Source organism: Aulonocara sp. 'chitande type north' Nkhata Bay, linkage group LG4 (genome assembly GCF_057382095.1).
Source record: "Aulonocara sp. 'chitande type north' Nkhata Bay isolate Kocher_YH1m ecotype deep benthic linkage group LG4, A_spYH_male_GT1.1, whole genome shotgun sequence".
Classification (NCBI taxonomy): domain Eukaryota; kingdom Metazoa; phylum Chordata; class Actinopteri; order Cichliformes; family Cichlidae; genus Aulonocara; species Aulonocara sp. 'chitande type north' Nkhata Bay.
This window is the reverse complement of record NC_141347.1, coordinates 29,756,679-29,772,453: the sequence shown is the minus strand read 5'-3', so window position 1 is coordinate 29,772,453 and position 15,775 is coordinate 29,756,679. Positions and strand designations below refer to the sequence as shown.

Below are 15,775 nucleotides of genomic sequence, written 5' to 3'. Positions count from 1 at the left end.
AATTAAAGAAAATCACACGTTAACAACAGGGTTTAATTGTTAAAACAATACTGAACACATATAAGAGCAGAAAGATGAGAAAAAAAAACCTCACACAAAGCATGATGTTCCTGTCTAACCACAAGTTCAAAATTCATAGTCATGAGTTGATATCTGTAAATTCTGCAGAGACTCTGCACATGTTTTCCGTAAATTAAGGATAACAACACAATGTTCTAATCTATAATCACAAATTAACAGAAAAGAAAACGCAAAAAGAACAAAAAACAGGCATGTCTTTGTCTGGGCTTGTGGCATTCATACAGTGCAAAATTACTTAGTTTGAGTACACTAGCAGATAAGGTAAAGTATTTACTTTTTAAATACAATAATATAATGTTGTGTTTTTACAAATACTATTTACAATTTTGTAAAACTGTACATGAAATGTTTTTGCAAGAGTTCAAAAAAATTCAAATCAGTCATTCAGTCTGTGTTCTATTGTCTGCTGGATCATCACTCCCCAGAGTTTATGGAGGCTTTAAGAAAGGAACCAGAGAAGGTGAGGAGAGCAATCAGCACATGGCATCCATAGCCATGATTGTTATTTGTTCACACAGTCAGGTTCAGTCTGTGTTTATCCAGCTTGTGTTTTTCTCAAAATCCAACCCTCAGTTTGGCATGCAAGTGGGACTAGAAAGCTGAGGCAAACACAAATGCTACAGCTACTCACTGTGCTACTTACCTATGACATGAGGTATAGATAATAAAACAAATAATAATCCCAGCAACACTCATGTGCTTTCACTCTACACAGTGGTCTCTCCGTGTTTGCCATTTGTCAGCCTTGTGTAAAACTTATGCCAGGAGTTCAGAGTCTTTCCAGACCAGATCCAGAAACCAGAGGTGATGCCCACTATCAGAGTCATCAGATATTTGATCATGAAGACGGTGAAGTCTGGTGTCATGTGGGGTCCAGGATGCATAGGGCAGGGAATGGCCAGGCTCCTGCAGTTGTGGCTGACCCAGCTGTGCTCCCAGTGGGGCCGAAAGGCCTGCTCATAGAAGAAGCATGCAATAACAATGGTGGCAGGTACCGTGTAGAGCACGCTGAACACCCCGATCCGTACCATTAATCGCTCCAGCTTCTCCGTCTTGGTGCCATCGTGTTTCATGATGGTGCGGATTCTGAACAGTGACACAAAGCCAGCCAGCAAGAAAGAGGTGCCGATGAAAAGATAAATGAAGAGAGGGGCCAAAACAAAGCCCCGCAGAGGATCCAGGTTGCTGAGACTCACAAAGCAGACTCCGCTGAGCACATCACCTTCAATCTGCCCAATGGCCAGGATGCTAATGGTCTTGACAGCTGGCACTGCCCAGGCTGCCAGGTGAAAATACTGAGAGTTAGCTTCAATGGCCTCGTGGCCCCATTTCATACCTGCAGCCAGGAACCAGGTGAGCGATAGAATGACCCACCATATGGAGCTGGCCATGCTGAAGAAATAGAGCATCATGAAGAGGATAGTACAGCCTTCTTTTTTGGTGCCTTGGACTATGGTCTTATAGCCATCAGGGGTGAAGCCATCATTGCACGCCACCCTATCACCGAGGAAGAAGCCTGCTATGTAGGCAATGGAGACCATAGTGTAACAGCCAGACAAGAAGATGATGGGCCGCTCTGGGTATCTGAAGCGTTGCATGTCAACTAAATAAGTGGTTACTGTGAATAACGTAGATGCACAACAAAGCACAGACCAAACTAGAATCCATATGCGCGAGAAATGAATTTCTTTATCACTGAAAAACATTTTCCCACCGCTCCTAGATGACTCACAGGGAGCGGCACAGTCCTTCTCTTCTAAAAATTTATAATTCAAATATGGGGGAACTTTAAGAACAGACGGGCAATGGAATGGCCTTCCACGTGGGGGGATTATGGAGACATCCGACGTTCCTGGAACAGATATAACCGGAGGGACGGTGGCAGTGGAGGAGTCATTTTGGCCCACGCAGATTTGTCCATCTCCCAGCACAGGGAAGTTTTCGCAGCGCAATCGGTCCGGCCACTGAAAGCCAAACTTGTTCATAAGAGCCTCGCAGCCCTGCTTGGCCCTCTCACAAATCGATCTGCATGGAGGAATGGCCTTTTCCAAAACTGTACAAACAGGCGCATACATGGAACACAGGAAGAATTTCAACTCTGGCGAGCACTGTACCTTCACGAGCGGGTAAAACTGGTGCACTTCGAGCCCTGCGTCCTCCTGGTTGGAATGACCCACTAAATTGGGCATGATGGTTTGGTTATAAGCAATGTCCGTGCACAGAGGTATCGAAATCGGCTGACAAAATCCATGTTCCGGGACAACTATTCCGTTGTCGCCTTGATACTGTGCTGATATCAGCAGGGGCAGCAGGACCGCAAAAAAAAAAGTTTTGCAAAAACGCATCTTCCCAAGTTTAAGTATCAACTACAGCCTGATAAAGTCGCTGTAAATTTATCTAGTGAGCTCCTTCGTATTATCAGTTCTCCAGTAACAGTAAGTCTCTATAGGGGGGCAAAGTTGCTCCTCTCTTTGTTGCTTAGTCTCTGCTTAAACACTGCTGGCTGACTTTTTTCTCTTCTAAATACTCAAATTCCCTTCGGGCCAGCGTTAGTGAGAAATACGCCACAACATCCGGTACAATCTTTCAAAATAAAATCCCAATATGATTTTGAAGGAAAATACTCGAGTCTCAGATATTTTTGCTTTAATGCCTAACACCCGCACCAACACCATCATCAGTAACAATCAGCATCATAATCATAATCGCAGCTTTGGTTGAAGGTTGAAGGCAGACAATCTATGCAGTTTCAATGGCATCTGTGGCATCAGAGCCAGAGACTCTGGAGACATTTGAGTCAGGAAGTGACAGGGGGTGACTGAACACATGTATTATTATCATGGACAATCCATTTCACCTACTCCATTCTTCACTGTGGAGGCAGCAGGGCTGATTCTCTATCAGGCTTATTTGTTATTCTACATTCCCATTGTTGTCTGTGTCTATGATTTATGGGATATGTGTAATATGCTCTTTTGCACAATCTGAGTCTTATTTTAAGTTCATTTTAATTTTCTTTATTGTTATCGCTTATTGTTATACACAATTAAGACAGAAAATCAACAACAACCTTGCAGAAAATAAGAACTTCATGATGGGTACTTTTACTTCAACAACTTTAACAATACTTTAACAATGTTCTTTTTATTCTAAATTATAGTGTTTTTTTTTATTTTTTTATTTTTATCTCGGACCCACATTCTTGCATGGATTAAGAGGGTTCAATATCTGACCTGAACAACCTGCACCCATGGATTACAAATTTGGGGGTTCTTTTGTCGACCAAAATCGGTTCTGTTCCGTTTAGACCCACTAGAATGCGCATGCTCTTATTTTGAAGGAACACTTTCTTGTCTACTGGTTGCATTTTGAGACGCTTTGAAATTAACTCCACAGCTGGAGTGGTGTGGTAGAATAGACTTTACAAGCGCCCCTTAAACTAAAATGTAGATAGGAGAAGGGTTTCGTGTCACTTTCAAGTGTCCATCAGTAACTCAGTTTGTTTGTATGTACTAAGATCATAATATCTTCATTTTAAAATTAATTTAATGAACAAACTGCAGACCTAAAACTGACTACTACCACTTATATTAGAAGAAATGATTATTATAATAAAGATAGTATTTACATGTTCTGCTTAACATAGCCTATATAGCCTTTATACACAGTTTCTGTGTAAGGTGTTTTTTATGTTAGCACCTGCCATGCCACACCATGGTATAAATTATGGGGGAGGGGATGCCGCTACATGTTGCTATGCCCCTTTGTTTTCTGCTTGATGTTAATTGGAGTAAAAGTATAATCCCTCAGCCTCAGCCAATGTGCTTTCAGCTCGCGAGGGCAACATCGAACATCTCCTGGGTGGACTTGAGGACGGCACGAGAGGGATTAAGGCGATGATTGTCGAGAAAACTGTTGAAACTCCTTAAGTTCGCCTTGTTTGACTAAATGCGGGTAGGTAACTTTAAACGGTACATTTTGCTGACCAAAAAGTTAAAAAATAAAATAAAATTAGAAAAAATTTACTGGTAAAAGCGTTAGGCTAAAGCTACGGGTTAAATTAGCAAAGTCATCATCAAAGTTTGCTAGCTTGTCCAGTTACATAAACGGCTAGTTAAGTTTGCTAAGTTGGCTAGCTGAAAAGTTGCCTTTTCCCGAAAAAGTAGTTTGCTAATGTATTTTCCATATCTGTCAAATGTCTTAATTTACTATGCAAATCTTTATAAAAATGTTTCGTTCTTTGTACATTGCCAGAGCTGTAACCGAGTACTGAAGAACCAAAGGGGAGTTCAGAATGGCGTTTGATGGACGTCAGAGCGCATTTGCAAATTCACTCTTCCACAGCTATCAACGTCAGGTAAGCAGGAATAAACAGTAATTTAGGCTAAGGTACTTTGCATATTTGAAATATCTCGATTTCTTAAGAGTTTATGATAGGCCAACTCACTGATGATCATTTTTTCCCCTCCATAGTTAACCATATTGGTTAACTTGGGTTATGGGACAAAGGAAAAAATGCAGTTCATCCCAAAGGTTTTTTTTTTTTTTTTTTTTTTTTTTTTTTTTTTTAGTTCAGATTAGAACCACACTAAGGAATGAAACAATGTTTTAATTATGATCTCTAAAGTTGTGCTTGCAATTCTTGGAAGTTTTTCTTTCTTTCTTTTTTAAGTTCCTTGTATCGCATAGAGATGTTTTAAAATTGTCAAATAAATAGGTCTACCCTGGGGTTTCTTCCCAGTTGGATGTACTTGTAAACCTTCTGTTACACATCCCAACCACCTTAACTGGGTCCTTTTGACATGCAGGAGCAGGGGATCTACTCCAGGAATTCCTTTGGACGTCTGAGCTTCTTAACTTGTCTTTTAAGTCTGAGCCCAGCCACCATATGGAAGAAACTAATTTCTTCTGTTTGTATTCATGACCTCACTTTTTTGGTCAATATCCAGATTACCTGATCCTAGGTGAAGGTTGGGATATTGATAGATTGGTAAATCAAAAGCTCTTTGTTCATTAGGCAGTCCAGTACTGCTAATGCCACACTGCTGGTCCAACTTGCACTCTGTCTTCCCATCACTTGTGGATAAGATCCCGAGATACTTGCTTCTTGAACCTTGCTTAAGGCAGTCTCTCTCCCCCAACACAGAGGGAGCATACCACCGTTTTCCAGCAGAGAACCATGGCCTCAGATTTGGAGGTGGTGATTCTCATTGCAGCCATTTCATGCTTGGCTGCAAACTGCTCCAGTGTACGCGGGAGGTCACGCTTTGACCTTGCAAAAATCCTCTGTGGTATAGTATGAGATTCCCAAAGTGAGTGACACCCCCCCCCCCCCCCCCCCCCCCGCCTGGCTATGCTTTGAGATCCTGTTGATGAAACTCAAGAACAGGATTGGAAACGAGAGGCGACCCTCTCACTCCAACACCCACTGAAAAAGCTGCTAGGCTTTTGCCAATATATTTTAGTTCAAAAACTGGCAAATAAATTAACATTATCATTTCAAATGTAATTATTTGAAATAATTTCAATTCCGTATTTTTACAGAGTTAAAATTGTCTGTGAAAGTTTTAGCTTAAGTGTTGTAATTTGCATTAGTTTGCCTTATATGAGATTGGATTTTCTTTATTTCAGGTGGGTGTTAATGCGGGAGGTGGAAATGGCAGTACGGTAGCAATACCCTTCATTTCCATCCCCAGTGCGTCACAGCAGGAACAGGACACTGCATCCTATATGCCCTGGTCTTATTCTACTCAGGATGATCCTTATGAACTCATTAGATGTGCCCAGCCCAGCATTAAAAGCAGGTATTCACCTAAATGAAGTTGTAAGCAGTTTCATTGCTATGCAGCAATGCTTGTTCAATCAAAACGGCTATTTGTTATTTCCTAAGAATTTATTTTCTGTTACTTTAAGGAAACCCCCTGAAAATGCTGATTATGGTGGTGAGAGTGATCTACAGGGTCTAGTGTCAAATATTTTGGATGATGCAGATTCACAGGATAGCTTCTACAGTGAAGGGTATGTCATTATTGTGATGCATGTAGTAGTTTACTTCATGCTACAGTGTGCATTGTAAAACGTAATAATCAACAGAATAAGATATGTGAAAGTTTTACCTGCTTAAAATAGTTTGTGATTACTGTCACTAAAGGAATTCCTCAATTCCTCTTTTAGGACCCTACCTACATGCAATCCCATCTGGTCTCCAAAGACATTGAGTGAAGAACTGCTACAGTATTTAGAATCTGAGGCAAAACTGCAGCATAACCCTTCCTTTACTCCAAACTATGTATCTCAGGAAAGTTTCAGTAAAGCACAGCATCGGTCAGGAGACAAAGATGTTGGTGAGCTAATGCAACAGTCGAATGGCCTTGTTTCTAATCGACAGTGGCTTTTTAATGGAGAGAGCTACCTACCCCATCCCCAAAAGCTGCCACCAGGTCTACCAGTACCAAATGCTGGAAGCAGCTATACATCACAGATGCAGCAGAACAAACATGTCAACATGCCATCTTATAATAAAGGAGTCAATGGTCAGGCTTTTAATAATTTTCCTGACATCAGTGACATTTTTAGACCTCAAAGTGAAAACAACACACCCTGTTTTGAATCTTTCTATGAAGATAACTACATCCAGAACAGCATAAAGCCAAATGGTAATGGGCAGTATGTACCAGAACACATTAACCATCTGGTCAGCAGCTTTCAGTCATTAATGACACATGGGAATGATGGTGTGTATTGTGGAGACCTGGGAAACATGCATAAGCAGATAGTGGGCATGGACCATGAAGACAACGTGGCTGAACAATGGAAAATAACCAGTCCTACAATGTCAAGACAGAATTCTCCTGGAAATCAGATTCCAAAACAGCTGATGGGGGAATTGGGGACAGTGCAAAGAGAAAGAAACAGAGTGAAGAAACAAACATTCAAAAAGGATGGCTTTCAAGATCTACCCAATTTCTACCCTCAAAGCACAGAGTATGTCCAACAGCCAAAGCAATTCCCTACACTGTTAAATCCCCCAAATCAATACCCCAAAAAGATGGTGCATAGAGAGAACATAAATGTAACTACAAACCAGTATTCAAAACATCAGCTGCAGAATAAGACAAAATCTCAGGTTCAGAAAGAAAAAAGCAAAATGCAAGCAAATGGATTTCTAAGAGAGGGCTTTGCTAGGAGGCCCCAGTTCAACACTTTCATGAGAGAGGGGGAAGCACAGCTCCTTTCACAAAACCCATACTTTGACTTCCAGGAGACTGTGCAGTATAAAAGATTTGATGGTGAAAACGGCATGGTCAGTGCAGGGAATGTACAGCAGTTCATGCCCTTAATGTATCCTGTAAATGACCCCAGGAGGTACTCGGGGATCCCTGTCAAATCCAACTTCAGCTCTAGATCCACACAGCCTTATGCAAGTAGTGTTCCTGGCATGGAAGCAGATGATGTGATTCCACTTAATGAATCTGCAGCTTTCAACTCCTACCTCAGCGACATGAGGACCCACAGAAGGGACAGTACTTATCATGGAATGGCCTCAGCAATGACAACTTCAGTGTTAAGGAATCATGGAGGACCAGTGATTCAGCTTTACTTCTACCTGGATGAGTGTTATGAGCAGTGGAGGTGTTTGGAGAAGGAGAGAAAAAGGGTATGCCATCAAGTCCTGATTTTGTGTTAGAGGATATTAGGAGTAGAAGCCCTCTTCAATCTAAAGTTATAAAAAAAGTTTATTTTATAGAAATTAAGTTAATGAGGTCATTTGCTCAGCTGATGAAACATGATACAAATACAGCTTTTGTGTGTGCAATACAACTGAATTATACTAGTAAATGTATTTTTAGTCAGCTTGGGTCCAGAATAGAATAGAATAGCCTTTATTGTCATTGTACAAGGTACAACGAAATTGGAGTGCCACTCCCTTGGTGCAAAATGCAATAATAAATATAAAATATAAAAAGTACAATAAAACAACCGAATCTCTCTATTGCTAATATTTAGCATCAGCTTGAGAAAAATCTGTTTGCAGCTTATGATGTACAAAAATATTTTGTTGGTATTTATAAAAAAAAAAAAAAATTCTACCCTTTAAAAATTTTTAAGGTTGTCATATTCTTGTATATTTTCTATTTTAGACAGAAGTCATCCTTACAAAAACATTTCTTGAGAAAAGAAGTCCAGCAGTGACCAACAGTAACCTGCCCAAAACTCCACCAAATCCCACAAGAGTTGACCACCTCATTGTTAATCAGATAAAAGAACAAGCAAAGGTGAGAGCCCTGAATTTAATGCTTATATACTGTCACCTACAAGGGAATTTTATCACAGCAGTTACCAGTTGTTAACAGTTACAGGCAACTCAGTTCCTACATTTTTTTTTTTTTTTAAGCAGGGGCACTAATTAAAAATCATACATGCATATAAAATACTGCCCCAGTAAGGCAAACAGTTAATCTTAATTGTTTCCTTACATTGTATTTATAATAGATGGGTTTAAATTGTGGCCTTGGTCATTTTTTGTGGAGTGTGTCAATTGCTCAGACTACACAAACAAACAAAAACCCCATAAGTGGCAAATACACTAACATGACCTAACTTATAGTAGTATACAAAAGTCTTGAGCCACCAATTTCTTTTGTTTTTCTTCCAAGCAGCCAGACTGTCTTGTAATTTTTTTAAAAAGTGGTTTTCAGCAGTATTTCTCCTGGGTTTATGAATGCCTATTAAAGTAGTCATTTACACATGCTTTCCAATCCAGTGCTTTAACATGATCATTTCTTTAGAGGAATATTTTGTTTTGTTAAGCCTTATAGCATTAATCTATGAATCATTCAAGGATAAAAAGCCCCCTAACTCTGGGGCTTTCCACATAGAGCAGACAACTTAGGAAATAACCAATTTTAAATTGTGTCTTTAGACACTTTACTAACAGCCTGTTTTTATGTCTAAATATGCATATCATATACATGCATATCTATCTATATATTGTATTTTCACCTATTGCCTATAGTCAGAGCAAAATTAAAAGAAATGAAATGTTTTAAGACCTTTGGACATTTTAACTGTAAACCTAGTCAACTTCAATATTTTTTTTTTTTTTTTTACATTTTGTATTATTTTCATGCATGATATGTCATCATTCCTTGGGATTGGTCTTTTATTATTATTTTTTTAATTGATCTTTTTGTGATGTGTTACAGGTGGCAAGTCTTCTGGAGAAAATGGAGTGTCTATGTGGTGTTCCCCTTCCAGCAAACATCCACACAGCCCTGAAAAAGAATCATATGGCCATTTGTGTCACACAGGCAAGATGTAAGGAGGAGGCTGTGAACATGACCAAGCACCAGTGGCAGAGACCTAATTTCACAAAGGACCGAGGTAATCCACGTAGTGGTAGACAATGTTGTATGCATGTTCCATGTTGCATGTCCTAATGTGTTCTTTTTCACAGACACCTTGTTGGTGGTCGTGGCTCTGAAGGACCTAGCTGCTACCACTAGGAAGCTCTGCACAGCTCTGTGGTGTGCCCTCCAGATCACACTGCCAAAACCCATCATCATCCAGGATCATCATATTATCAAGGAAGACGCAAACAAGGAGAAGTGCCCTTCTTCATTTGAAAGATACTCTTTTAGGTTATAATTTAGCAAGCGACAAGTATGAGTTGAAGATAAAATTAAAGTCACTCCACATTGCCCTGCTTTTAAGTGTTCTATAGCTAGCAGGGTCAATGAAACAAAGGTTATTGTAGTATTACCTAACTGAAAGTCAAAACCACATTTTATCTGCAACACAAAGATCACTGCAGAGTATGAGATGAGCAATTTAAAAGTGCGATGACTTCATCATTTGGTTTCAGAGAGCTTCTTTCGTTGTGTAGGAATTGCATGAAATATTTTATCCTGCTGCATCTTAACTTAATTTCATTCAATTAGTGTCAGACGCAATCAACACAAATCTTGCACCATCACTGTTGTATTTAAAGGCACTATTTATGTAGAAGATTTCAGTCAATCTTCATTGTTTTACTTATTTATTGGAATGTAATGGAACCTCAGTTCTGGGTATTCCCAAGCAATAATTGATTCTCAAGGGCAGTAGCTTAAAATGAACATGCTAATTATTAAAATGCTTTCTGAAATATTCCAACTGATTTCAACAGCTTCAGTTTTTCATATTTAACTTTAAAATTCTACAATGGGAAAAGTTTTTATCTGCAATTTGGTGCCACTAATGTAAATTTCTAATAAAAAATATAGATTTTAAGTTTTAATCACACTTCCAGCTAGAAACATGGTATTAACAGACATATCGGTGGGATGTTAAACTCTGAAAACACTGAAATGTTCAAATACTTGCTGCATATCAGTGTCAATAGTTTTGGATAAATGTTCCATTTAGTATTTAACACTTTAATTATTTGTTATTAACTGTAATCATAATTCTGTTATGTGAAATGTAGTCTTAAGCGAAAATATGGTCAAGCTTTAAAGTGTAGCATCTAAAAAATTGAATGCATTAATCAATTAAAAAACATCAGTGAATTGACAGTTTGTCAGCAAGGGACCAAAACATTGAGGCATTACAAAGAATTCTCAGGAAATACATATTGTGTCATTTCTTCCCTCGTGTGCTTTGTGAATGAGCAGTGTTGTTCTATTCCTGCTATTTTAATGTTTCTGTTGGATTTTTTTCTTGTTTGAAGTGGGAAAAAAAGCAAAAATAAAGCAATTTCCTTGCTGAAAAGTGTTTTTTATTTTTTTTTAAATTTATTTTAAAAGATGAACCGTAAACATTCAGAATGATGGTACATAATATATTTGAGGTCATTTACAACTGCTGTGTTCTTAAAAAAAACATTGAGTTATTACAGCAGCACATGCCTTTAATCAAAAATGTTTTGAAAAATGAAGGCATTTGCAAGATGTGGCAAAGGATAACAGGCTCAACTGTTGAGTTAAAACTATTTGGGTTTCTTCACCCCCCTTACGATTAGTTCAATTTCAGGTTCAGCAGTATAATTTCATCATTTAAGGTTAAATGTACTTTTAGCCAACTCAAAGCATACTATGTATTTGTTGGAAAAACTATATTTGGCAGACTTAAGTGAAAATTTGACTAACAAGGGATTGACCATGTTCATCATTGACATACAGCTTTGTTTTTTTTAAACATCTGTTTAACTCTGAAAACAAAAGACATTTATTTTTATTCTTAACATATAGTTTGTTATTCACACACACGAGAAACAAACAAGGGTCTGATGTGGATGGTGTTCAGCTGAAAAAGAGCCAAAGACTTTTTTTTTTAAAATATTGTAGCAAAAATCTTTTTTACAAAGTGTCCTTTCTTTTGGTTTTATCTTTTGCGTTCACCCTTCTGTGTACGCTTCTTCTCCTTCTCTTTTCTGTCCTGTTTAGCTAGTTTGTCCTTCTCTCGCTGCATCTTGTCCATTTCCTTCTTCTTTTGAGCTTCTTCGCGAGCCTGGTCCCGCTTTTGCTTTTGTCTGTTCAGCACCAGCTCCACATTGGTGTTTTTGAACAGGCCTGACACTTTGAGTAAAGGACAAGTGGAAGAAAACTAAAATCTGTACACATCATGGTTATGTATCAATTATCCATTCTTTGGGTTAGACTTGGTTACATACAATTGTAAAATATCTGCACAAAGGATACTTTTATCATTTCCAGTGATATTTCCAGTTGTTGGCTCCTCTTCTTCAGCTTCAGTGCTTTAGTCAAGGAAAGAACTGACATCTTAAGGGTTATGACTGCACTGGATGAGACAAACAGTTTCCCTCATTTCCTTTGCATGGTGAAAAATATGGATGATTGCCAAACTGACTGCAGACTTACTGTTTTTTTCAATCAATAAATCAAGGATATTCCTCTTCGTCTGTTACATTAGCATATTGAGCGAGAAGGGCTTCTTTCCTTTTCTTGGACTCCTCAGACACCTCTTTCTGCTTCACCACAATCTGAGCTTGTTTTTCTATCATACTGGCAATGGCCTGGACCTCTGCTATAGAGAAGAAAGGACAAAAAATGTGCTTTTGCTATTTTAGATTTTTTTCCTCTCTCGCTGTCAGTATATAGGTTTACTAGCAGATGGAGCCATGAGGGCAATATGTCTCCACACAGCATAACACTTCCTTATGGTTATGTACATAGTCAACATTCTCATTCCAAACTCAAGCCTACATTCTGGTTTCAGTCTTGGGGGCTGCTTTTGTTAGTGTTTCCAGGAAATCTCTCCCTTGGATAGAAGTGTCACAAAGCACTCTGCTTTAAACTCAAGGCAAACGATCTTCAACTCATAGATGTAATGCTTCTGTAAGTTTAACCAGTATTAAAGACAGCCTAAGTAGCAAGCTGTCTTTTCCCTTTTCAGTCTGGATTTAAATAAACTGATGAATCTGCCATCCTTTGATGAATTTATTCTTGTGTTCTTTGTAGAGAAGATATACAACTTTGATCGCAGACTACAGGCTTACCTGTGATTCCTAGATTTTTTAAAAGCAGAGTTGAAGGTAATGCCTTAAGCTTTCAGGTCCCTCTTCTGTGGAACTACCTCATAGTTTAGATCTGGGAGACAGACACCCTCTCTACTTTTAAGAGTAGGCTTAAAATGTTGAAAAGGTTATATTTAAGGCTGGATCAGGTGACCCTGAACCATCCCTTAGTTAGGCTTCATTAAGCTTGGCTTGCTGGGGGGCTTCCTATGATGTACTGAGTGTTTCTTAACTCACCTCTTTTCACCCTGTGTGCTTAAACACCACTATTGCATTTTAATCATTAGTAATTATTAAACACTGACTCGCTCCCATGCTTTGGCTTTTGTCCTGTTTGCTTTCCCCTTACTCCCAACTGAGTAACTCTGAGTCAAGGACAATAAATATGGTATCGGGAATGAATCAGTCATACAATACCATCATCAGCATCCTTTTTGGCTGCAGATTTGCTGCAACACTCTTCCCACTGCTTTATGATCTGTTTACAGACATCTTCCACTGTGTTCTCCTCCTGTACACAAATGACAGCGAATTCAAGCAAGTCACACAGAAGTAACAACTCGAATTCTGACCTCACTACATAAAACATATTTTTTTCAGGAGCAGTGATAAGACAAGAAGTTTAGATACGTTATTTTATCTATCTATATATATATATATATATATATATAAACTGCACTAGGTGATTTACTGTATTTTTTCTGAGCCGCAAACGTAAAAACGTCTCGGAAAATGTAGAAAAGCCTTTATTTGTTACGTGGTGCGCATCATTGCGGCTTAAGACCACATTCATCTAAAACCTGGCGATTTCTTAGTGGGGTTTGGCGAAACAATTTGACCTATATTACTACTGGATCTTAGCTAAAGAAACTTAATAGCATCTACGGTCGATCATTAGTGCCACATATAGAGGCTGACATCAGCACTGTCACTTGGTAAGCTACCAGGAGACCGACAAGACGGACAGCAACAGACGAGAAAACACAGCCTTGTTGGGAGAACCGAACATGCGCTTCGAATATTCACCAAAAATGCAGATAAAATTCCTTGAAGCGCATCTTCTTTCTCCTCGTCGGTCTCCTCCTCTTGCAGAATCCCTAAAATGTACGCCCCATACACCTCACGATCCACTTCTAACAAGTCCAGTCGATCATTTAGCCAGCTTTCAAACTCCCCGGCGTCTGTCAAGGGCGCAGCCATCTTGGCCCCTTTGGGTCCTACGATGCAGCTCGGCTGTCCGTTGTCATTGCCTGCGAAAAAGAAAAAGTTTTAAAGGTGTTTGACAATTCAGCATTTCAATACAAAGGACAGAAAAAGCGCGACCAAGGTAATGAATCGTTTTTATTTTGTAACAAGCTAATACACAAATGTAGCAGCTGATTGGCTGAGTATATGAACTTAAAATCAAATTTATCTCTCGCTGTTGCTTTGAAAGAAATGCTGAGGCAGTTTGCGTGCCAATTACTATTTTTTCTTTAATTGTAGCATTTTTGAAACATAAAGAAAATGTTTATGCAGTCATAGAAATGTGTATTTTTTACTTATAACTTTTGTCTCAACATGAATTTAAGCTGTAATATTTATTCACAGCGTGACACTATTAGCATTTTTTGTATTCTTTTGCAATTTCTTCTGTTTTCAGCCACAAGATTGTAGTTAAACTGAGACGAAAGCTGTCGTCGTTTTAATGAGAGAAACTCTGCATCCATTCCTCATACAAGTAGCTTATAGACTGTATTTTCTAGTCTTTCCTAATTTCTGTGATTACCTTACCAAACCACCACACGAAGGGTCCCTACACTTTGCCCCCTGCAGAGTAAATCATGCACACAGATTATACTTCAGGGGTGCACCTATAAAGCTAAATTACAACTCGTAGTCTATGAACACAGGTCTTGTCAACTGTCCATCTGAATAACATTTTCTGTGATAACTTTATCATGCTGCTTGTTAAATTGATTTAGCAGCCAAAAATTGAATCGGTGCTAAATGCCCAGCATTGGCAGTCGCTTAAGTGCCCTGGGATACTGCCACGAATACCAAAGTTTTTGATTGAAAATTAATGTTTGATTGTTCCGCAGTTTATACAAGTACTTACGCACTCAATCACGCTTTGAGCAGGAGGCGTGCCAGTATTAGTCTAATTGAAATGTTGATTTCCAAATAATGAGCTATTCTTTGTAAACTCGGTGGGCAACTGGCAATCAAAAAACCTCTTGGCAGAAGACAATCGTGATCAAAACATACCAAAAATACTAAAGAACTATTTGTTTCCGCCTTCTAAATTGGGACAAGTCATCTTTGAAGATTGAGGCTAGGAGAAATAATTGACGGAAGCAATTTCCATTACTGTGAAACAGATGTTGCATGATGAAGTTATGCACATTTTTAAAGTATTTACTATTATCTTTTGTAGTATTTGATTCAGTATATATGTAAATTGAGTCACACGAAATGCAGACTTTAGTGATGATCGGCATGTGTGACATTCTGTTTTTGGCCACTGGGTGGAAGTAGAAGACAGATTTGTTTATTTCTTTGTTTATGGTGAAGACGATGGATGAAGATGAATTTAGCTGCATGACAGGCATTTGAACCTCACTTAGTATGTTTTTCATTTTAAAATCCCAATGTGCATTTGCATCAGAGTCGATTTGTTAAAATATAGTTGTTTGCAGACCTGTTGAAGAAGAAAATGCCCTGCATGATGTTTCTTCCTCTCCTGTCATCTAACACTGAGAGAACCAACAACACCTTCCAGCTGTTTGAATATAGTAAAACACAAGTGAATGGTTTGATCCTGCTTCTAGAAAGCATTTTGTGGAAGGGTGGTTATTTGTTACCCCTTACACACACACACACGTGCATAAGCGCGCATTTCCCTTCCTGTTGCTCCCACATAATAGTTTCACACGTCGATGGACTTGCAGTAATGAAGTGTGAAGCTTCTGTGACGCCACAGGGAAGCTACCGTGTGGAACTTTACTCTCTATTTTAGTGCACCACCTTCGGTTCCTTACAGCCCATTGGCTTATGATGGCTTATATATGTGGTTCACTTTGCACATTATTGTAGGTAAAATTAAGTATAAGCTTCATCAAACACACTTAACAATTGTGAAGCCAGACAGACAAGTTTTAAATAACATAAGGTACATAACATGTAGCATACTCAGTG

General features: G+C 38.8%; 3 protein-coding genes across 5 annotated transcripts; 1 reads left to right on the top strand and 2 right to left on the bottom strand.

The window, feature by feature from the left end:
* Positions 1–14: 14 nt before the first annotated feature.
* On the bottom strand, positions 15–2,590 carry fzd2 (frizzled class receptor 2). Its single transcript, XM_086289749.1, has one exon. It carries the CDS (start codon positions 2,424–2,426, stop codon positions 789–791), a length of 1,638 nt encoding a protein of 545 aa, XP_086145875.1. The 5' UTR covers positions 2,427–2,590; the 3' UTR covers positions 15–788.
* Positions 2,591–3,500: 910 nt separating this feature from the next.
* Positions 3,501–10,846, top strand: meioc (meiosis specific with coiled-coil domain). 2 transcript variants are annotated; one of them, XM_086289746.1, is made up of 9 exons: positions 3,501–3,586; positions 3,913–4,035; positions 4,336–4,438; positions 5,713–5,885; positions 5,995–6,099; positions 6,256–7,738; positions 8,223–8,357; positions 9,288–9,465; positions 9,539–10,846. In XM_086289746.1, exons 3-9 carry the CDS (start codon positions 4,376–4,378, stop codon positions 9,727–9,729), a joined length of 2,328 nt encoding a protein of 775 aa, XP_086145872.1. In that variant the 5' UTR covers positions 3,501–3,586; positions 3,913–4,035; positions 4,336–4,375; the 3' UTR covers positions 9,730–10,846. The 2 variants fall into 2 exon arrangements, with proteins under 2 accessions (XP_086145872.1, XP_086145871.1); XM_086289745.1 differs by lacking the exon at positions 3,501–3,586 and having other exon boundaries at positions 3,849–4,035.
* On the bottom strand, positions 10,806–13,843 carry ccdc43 (coiled-coil domain containing 43). 2 transcript variants are annotated; one of them, XM_086289748.1, is made up of 5 exons: positions 13,625–13,843; positions 13,016–13,109; positions 11,973–12,105; positions 11,763–11,815; positions 10,806–11,633 (listed from the first exon to the last, which is right to left on the bottom strand). In XM_086289748.1, the coding sequence occupies exons 1-5, from the start codon at positions 13,796–13,798 to the stop codon at positions 11,446–11,448; spliced, it is 642 nt and encodes a 213-aa protein (XP_086145874.1). In that variant the 5' UTR covers positions 13,799–13,843; the 3' UTR covers positions 10,806–11,445. The 2 variants fall into 2 exon arrangements, with proteins under 2 accessions (XP_086145874.1, XP_086145873.1); XM_086289747.1 differs by having other exon boundaries at positions 10,808–11,633; positions 11,973–12,108; positions 13,625–13,834.
* Between the last annotated feature and the right edge of the window lie 1,932 nt (positions 13,844–15,775).

Bases quoted from the DNA above. Each gene is read 5' to 3' on its own strand.
- meioc (XM_086289746.1), top strand. From the start codon at position 4,376: ATGGCGTTTGATGGACGTCAGAGCGCATTTGCAAATTCACTCTTCCAC. The intron at 6,100-6,255 runs GTATGTCATTAT...TTCCTCTTTTAG, and splicing joins GATAGCTTCTACAGTGAAGG to GACCCTACCTACATGCAATC. The intron at 7,739-8,222 runs GTATGCCATCAA...TTTCTATTTTAG, and splicing joins TGGAGAAGGAGAGAAAAAGG to ACAGAAGTCATCCTTACAAA.
- fzd2 (XM_086289749.1), bottom strand. From the start codon at position 2,426: ATGCGTTTTTGCAAAACTTTTTTTTTTGCGGTCCTGCTGCCCCTGCTG.
- ccdc43 (XM_086289747.1), bottom strand. From the start codon at position 13,798: ATGGCTGCGCCCTTGACAGACGCCGGGGAGTTTGAAAGCTGGCTAAAT. The intron at 12,109-13,015 runs GTATTGTATGAC...TCTTCTCTATAG, and splicing joins CAAAAAGGATGCTGATGATG to CAGAGGTCCAGGCCATTGCC. The intron at 11,634-11,762 runs GTATCCTTTGTG...TCAAAGTGTCAG, and splicing joins TATCACTGGAAATGATAAAA to GCCTGTTCAAAAACACCAAT.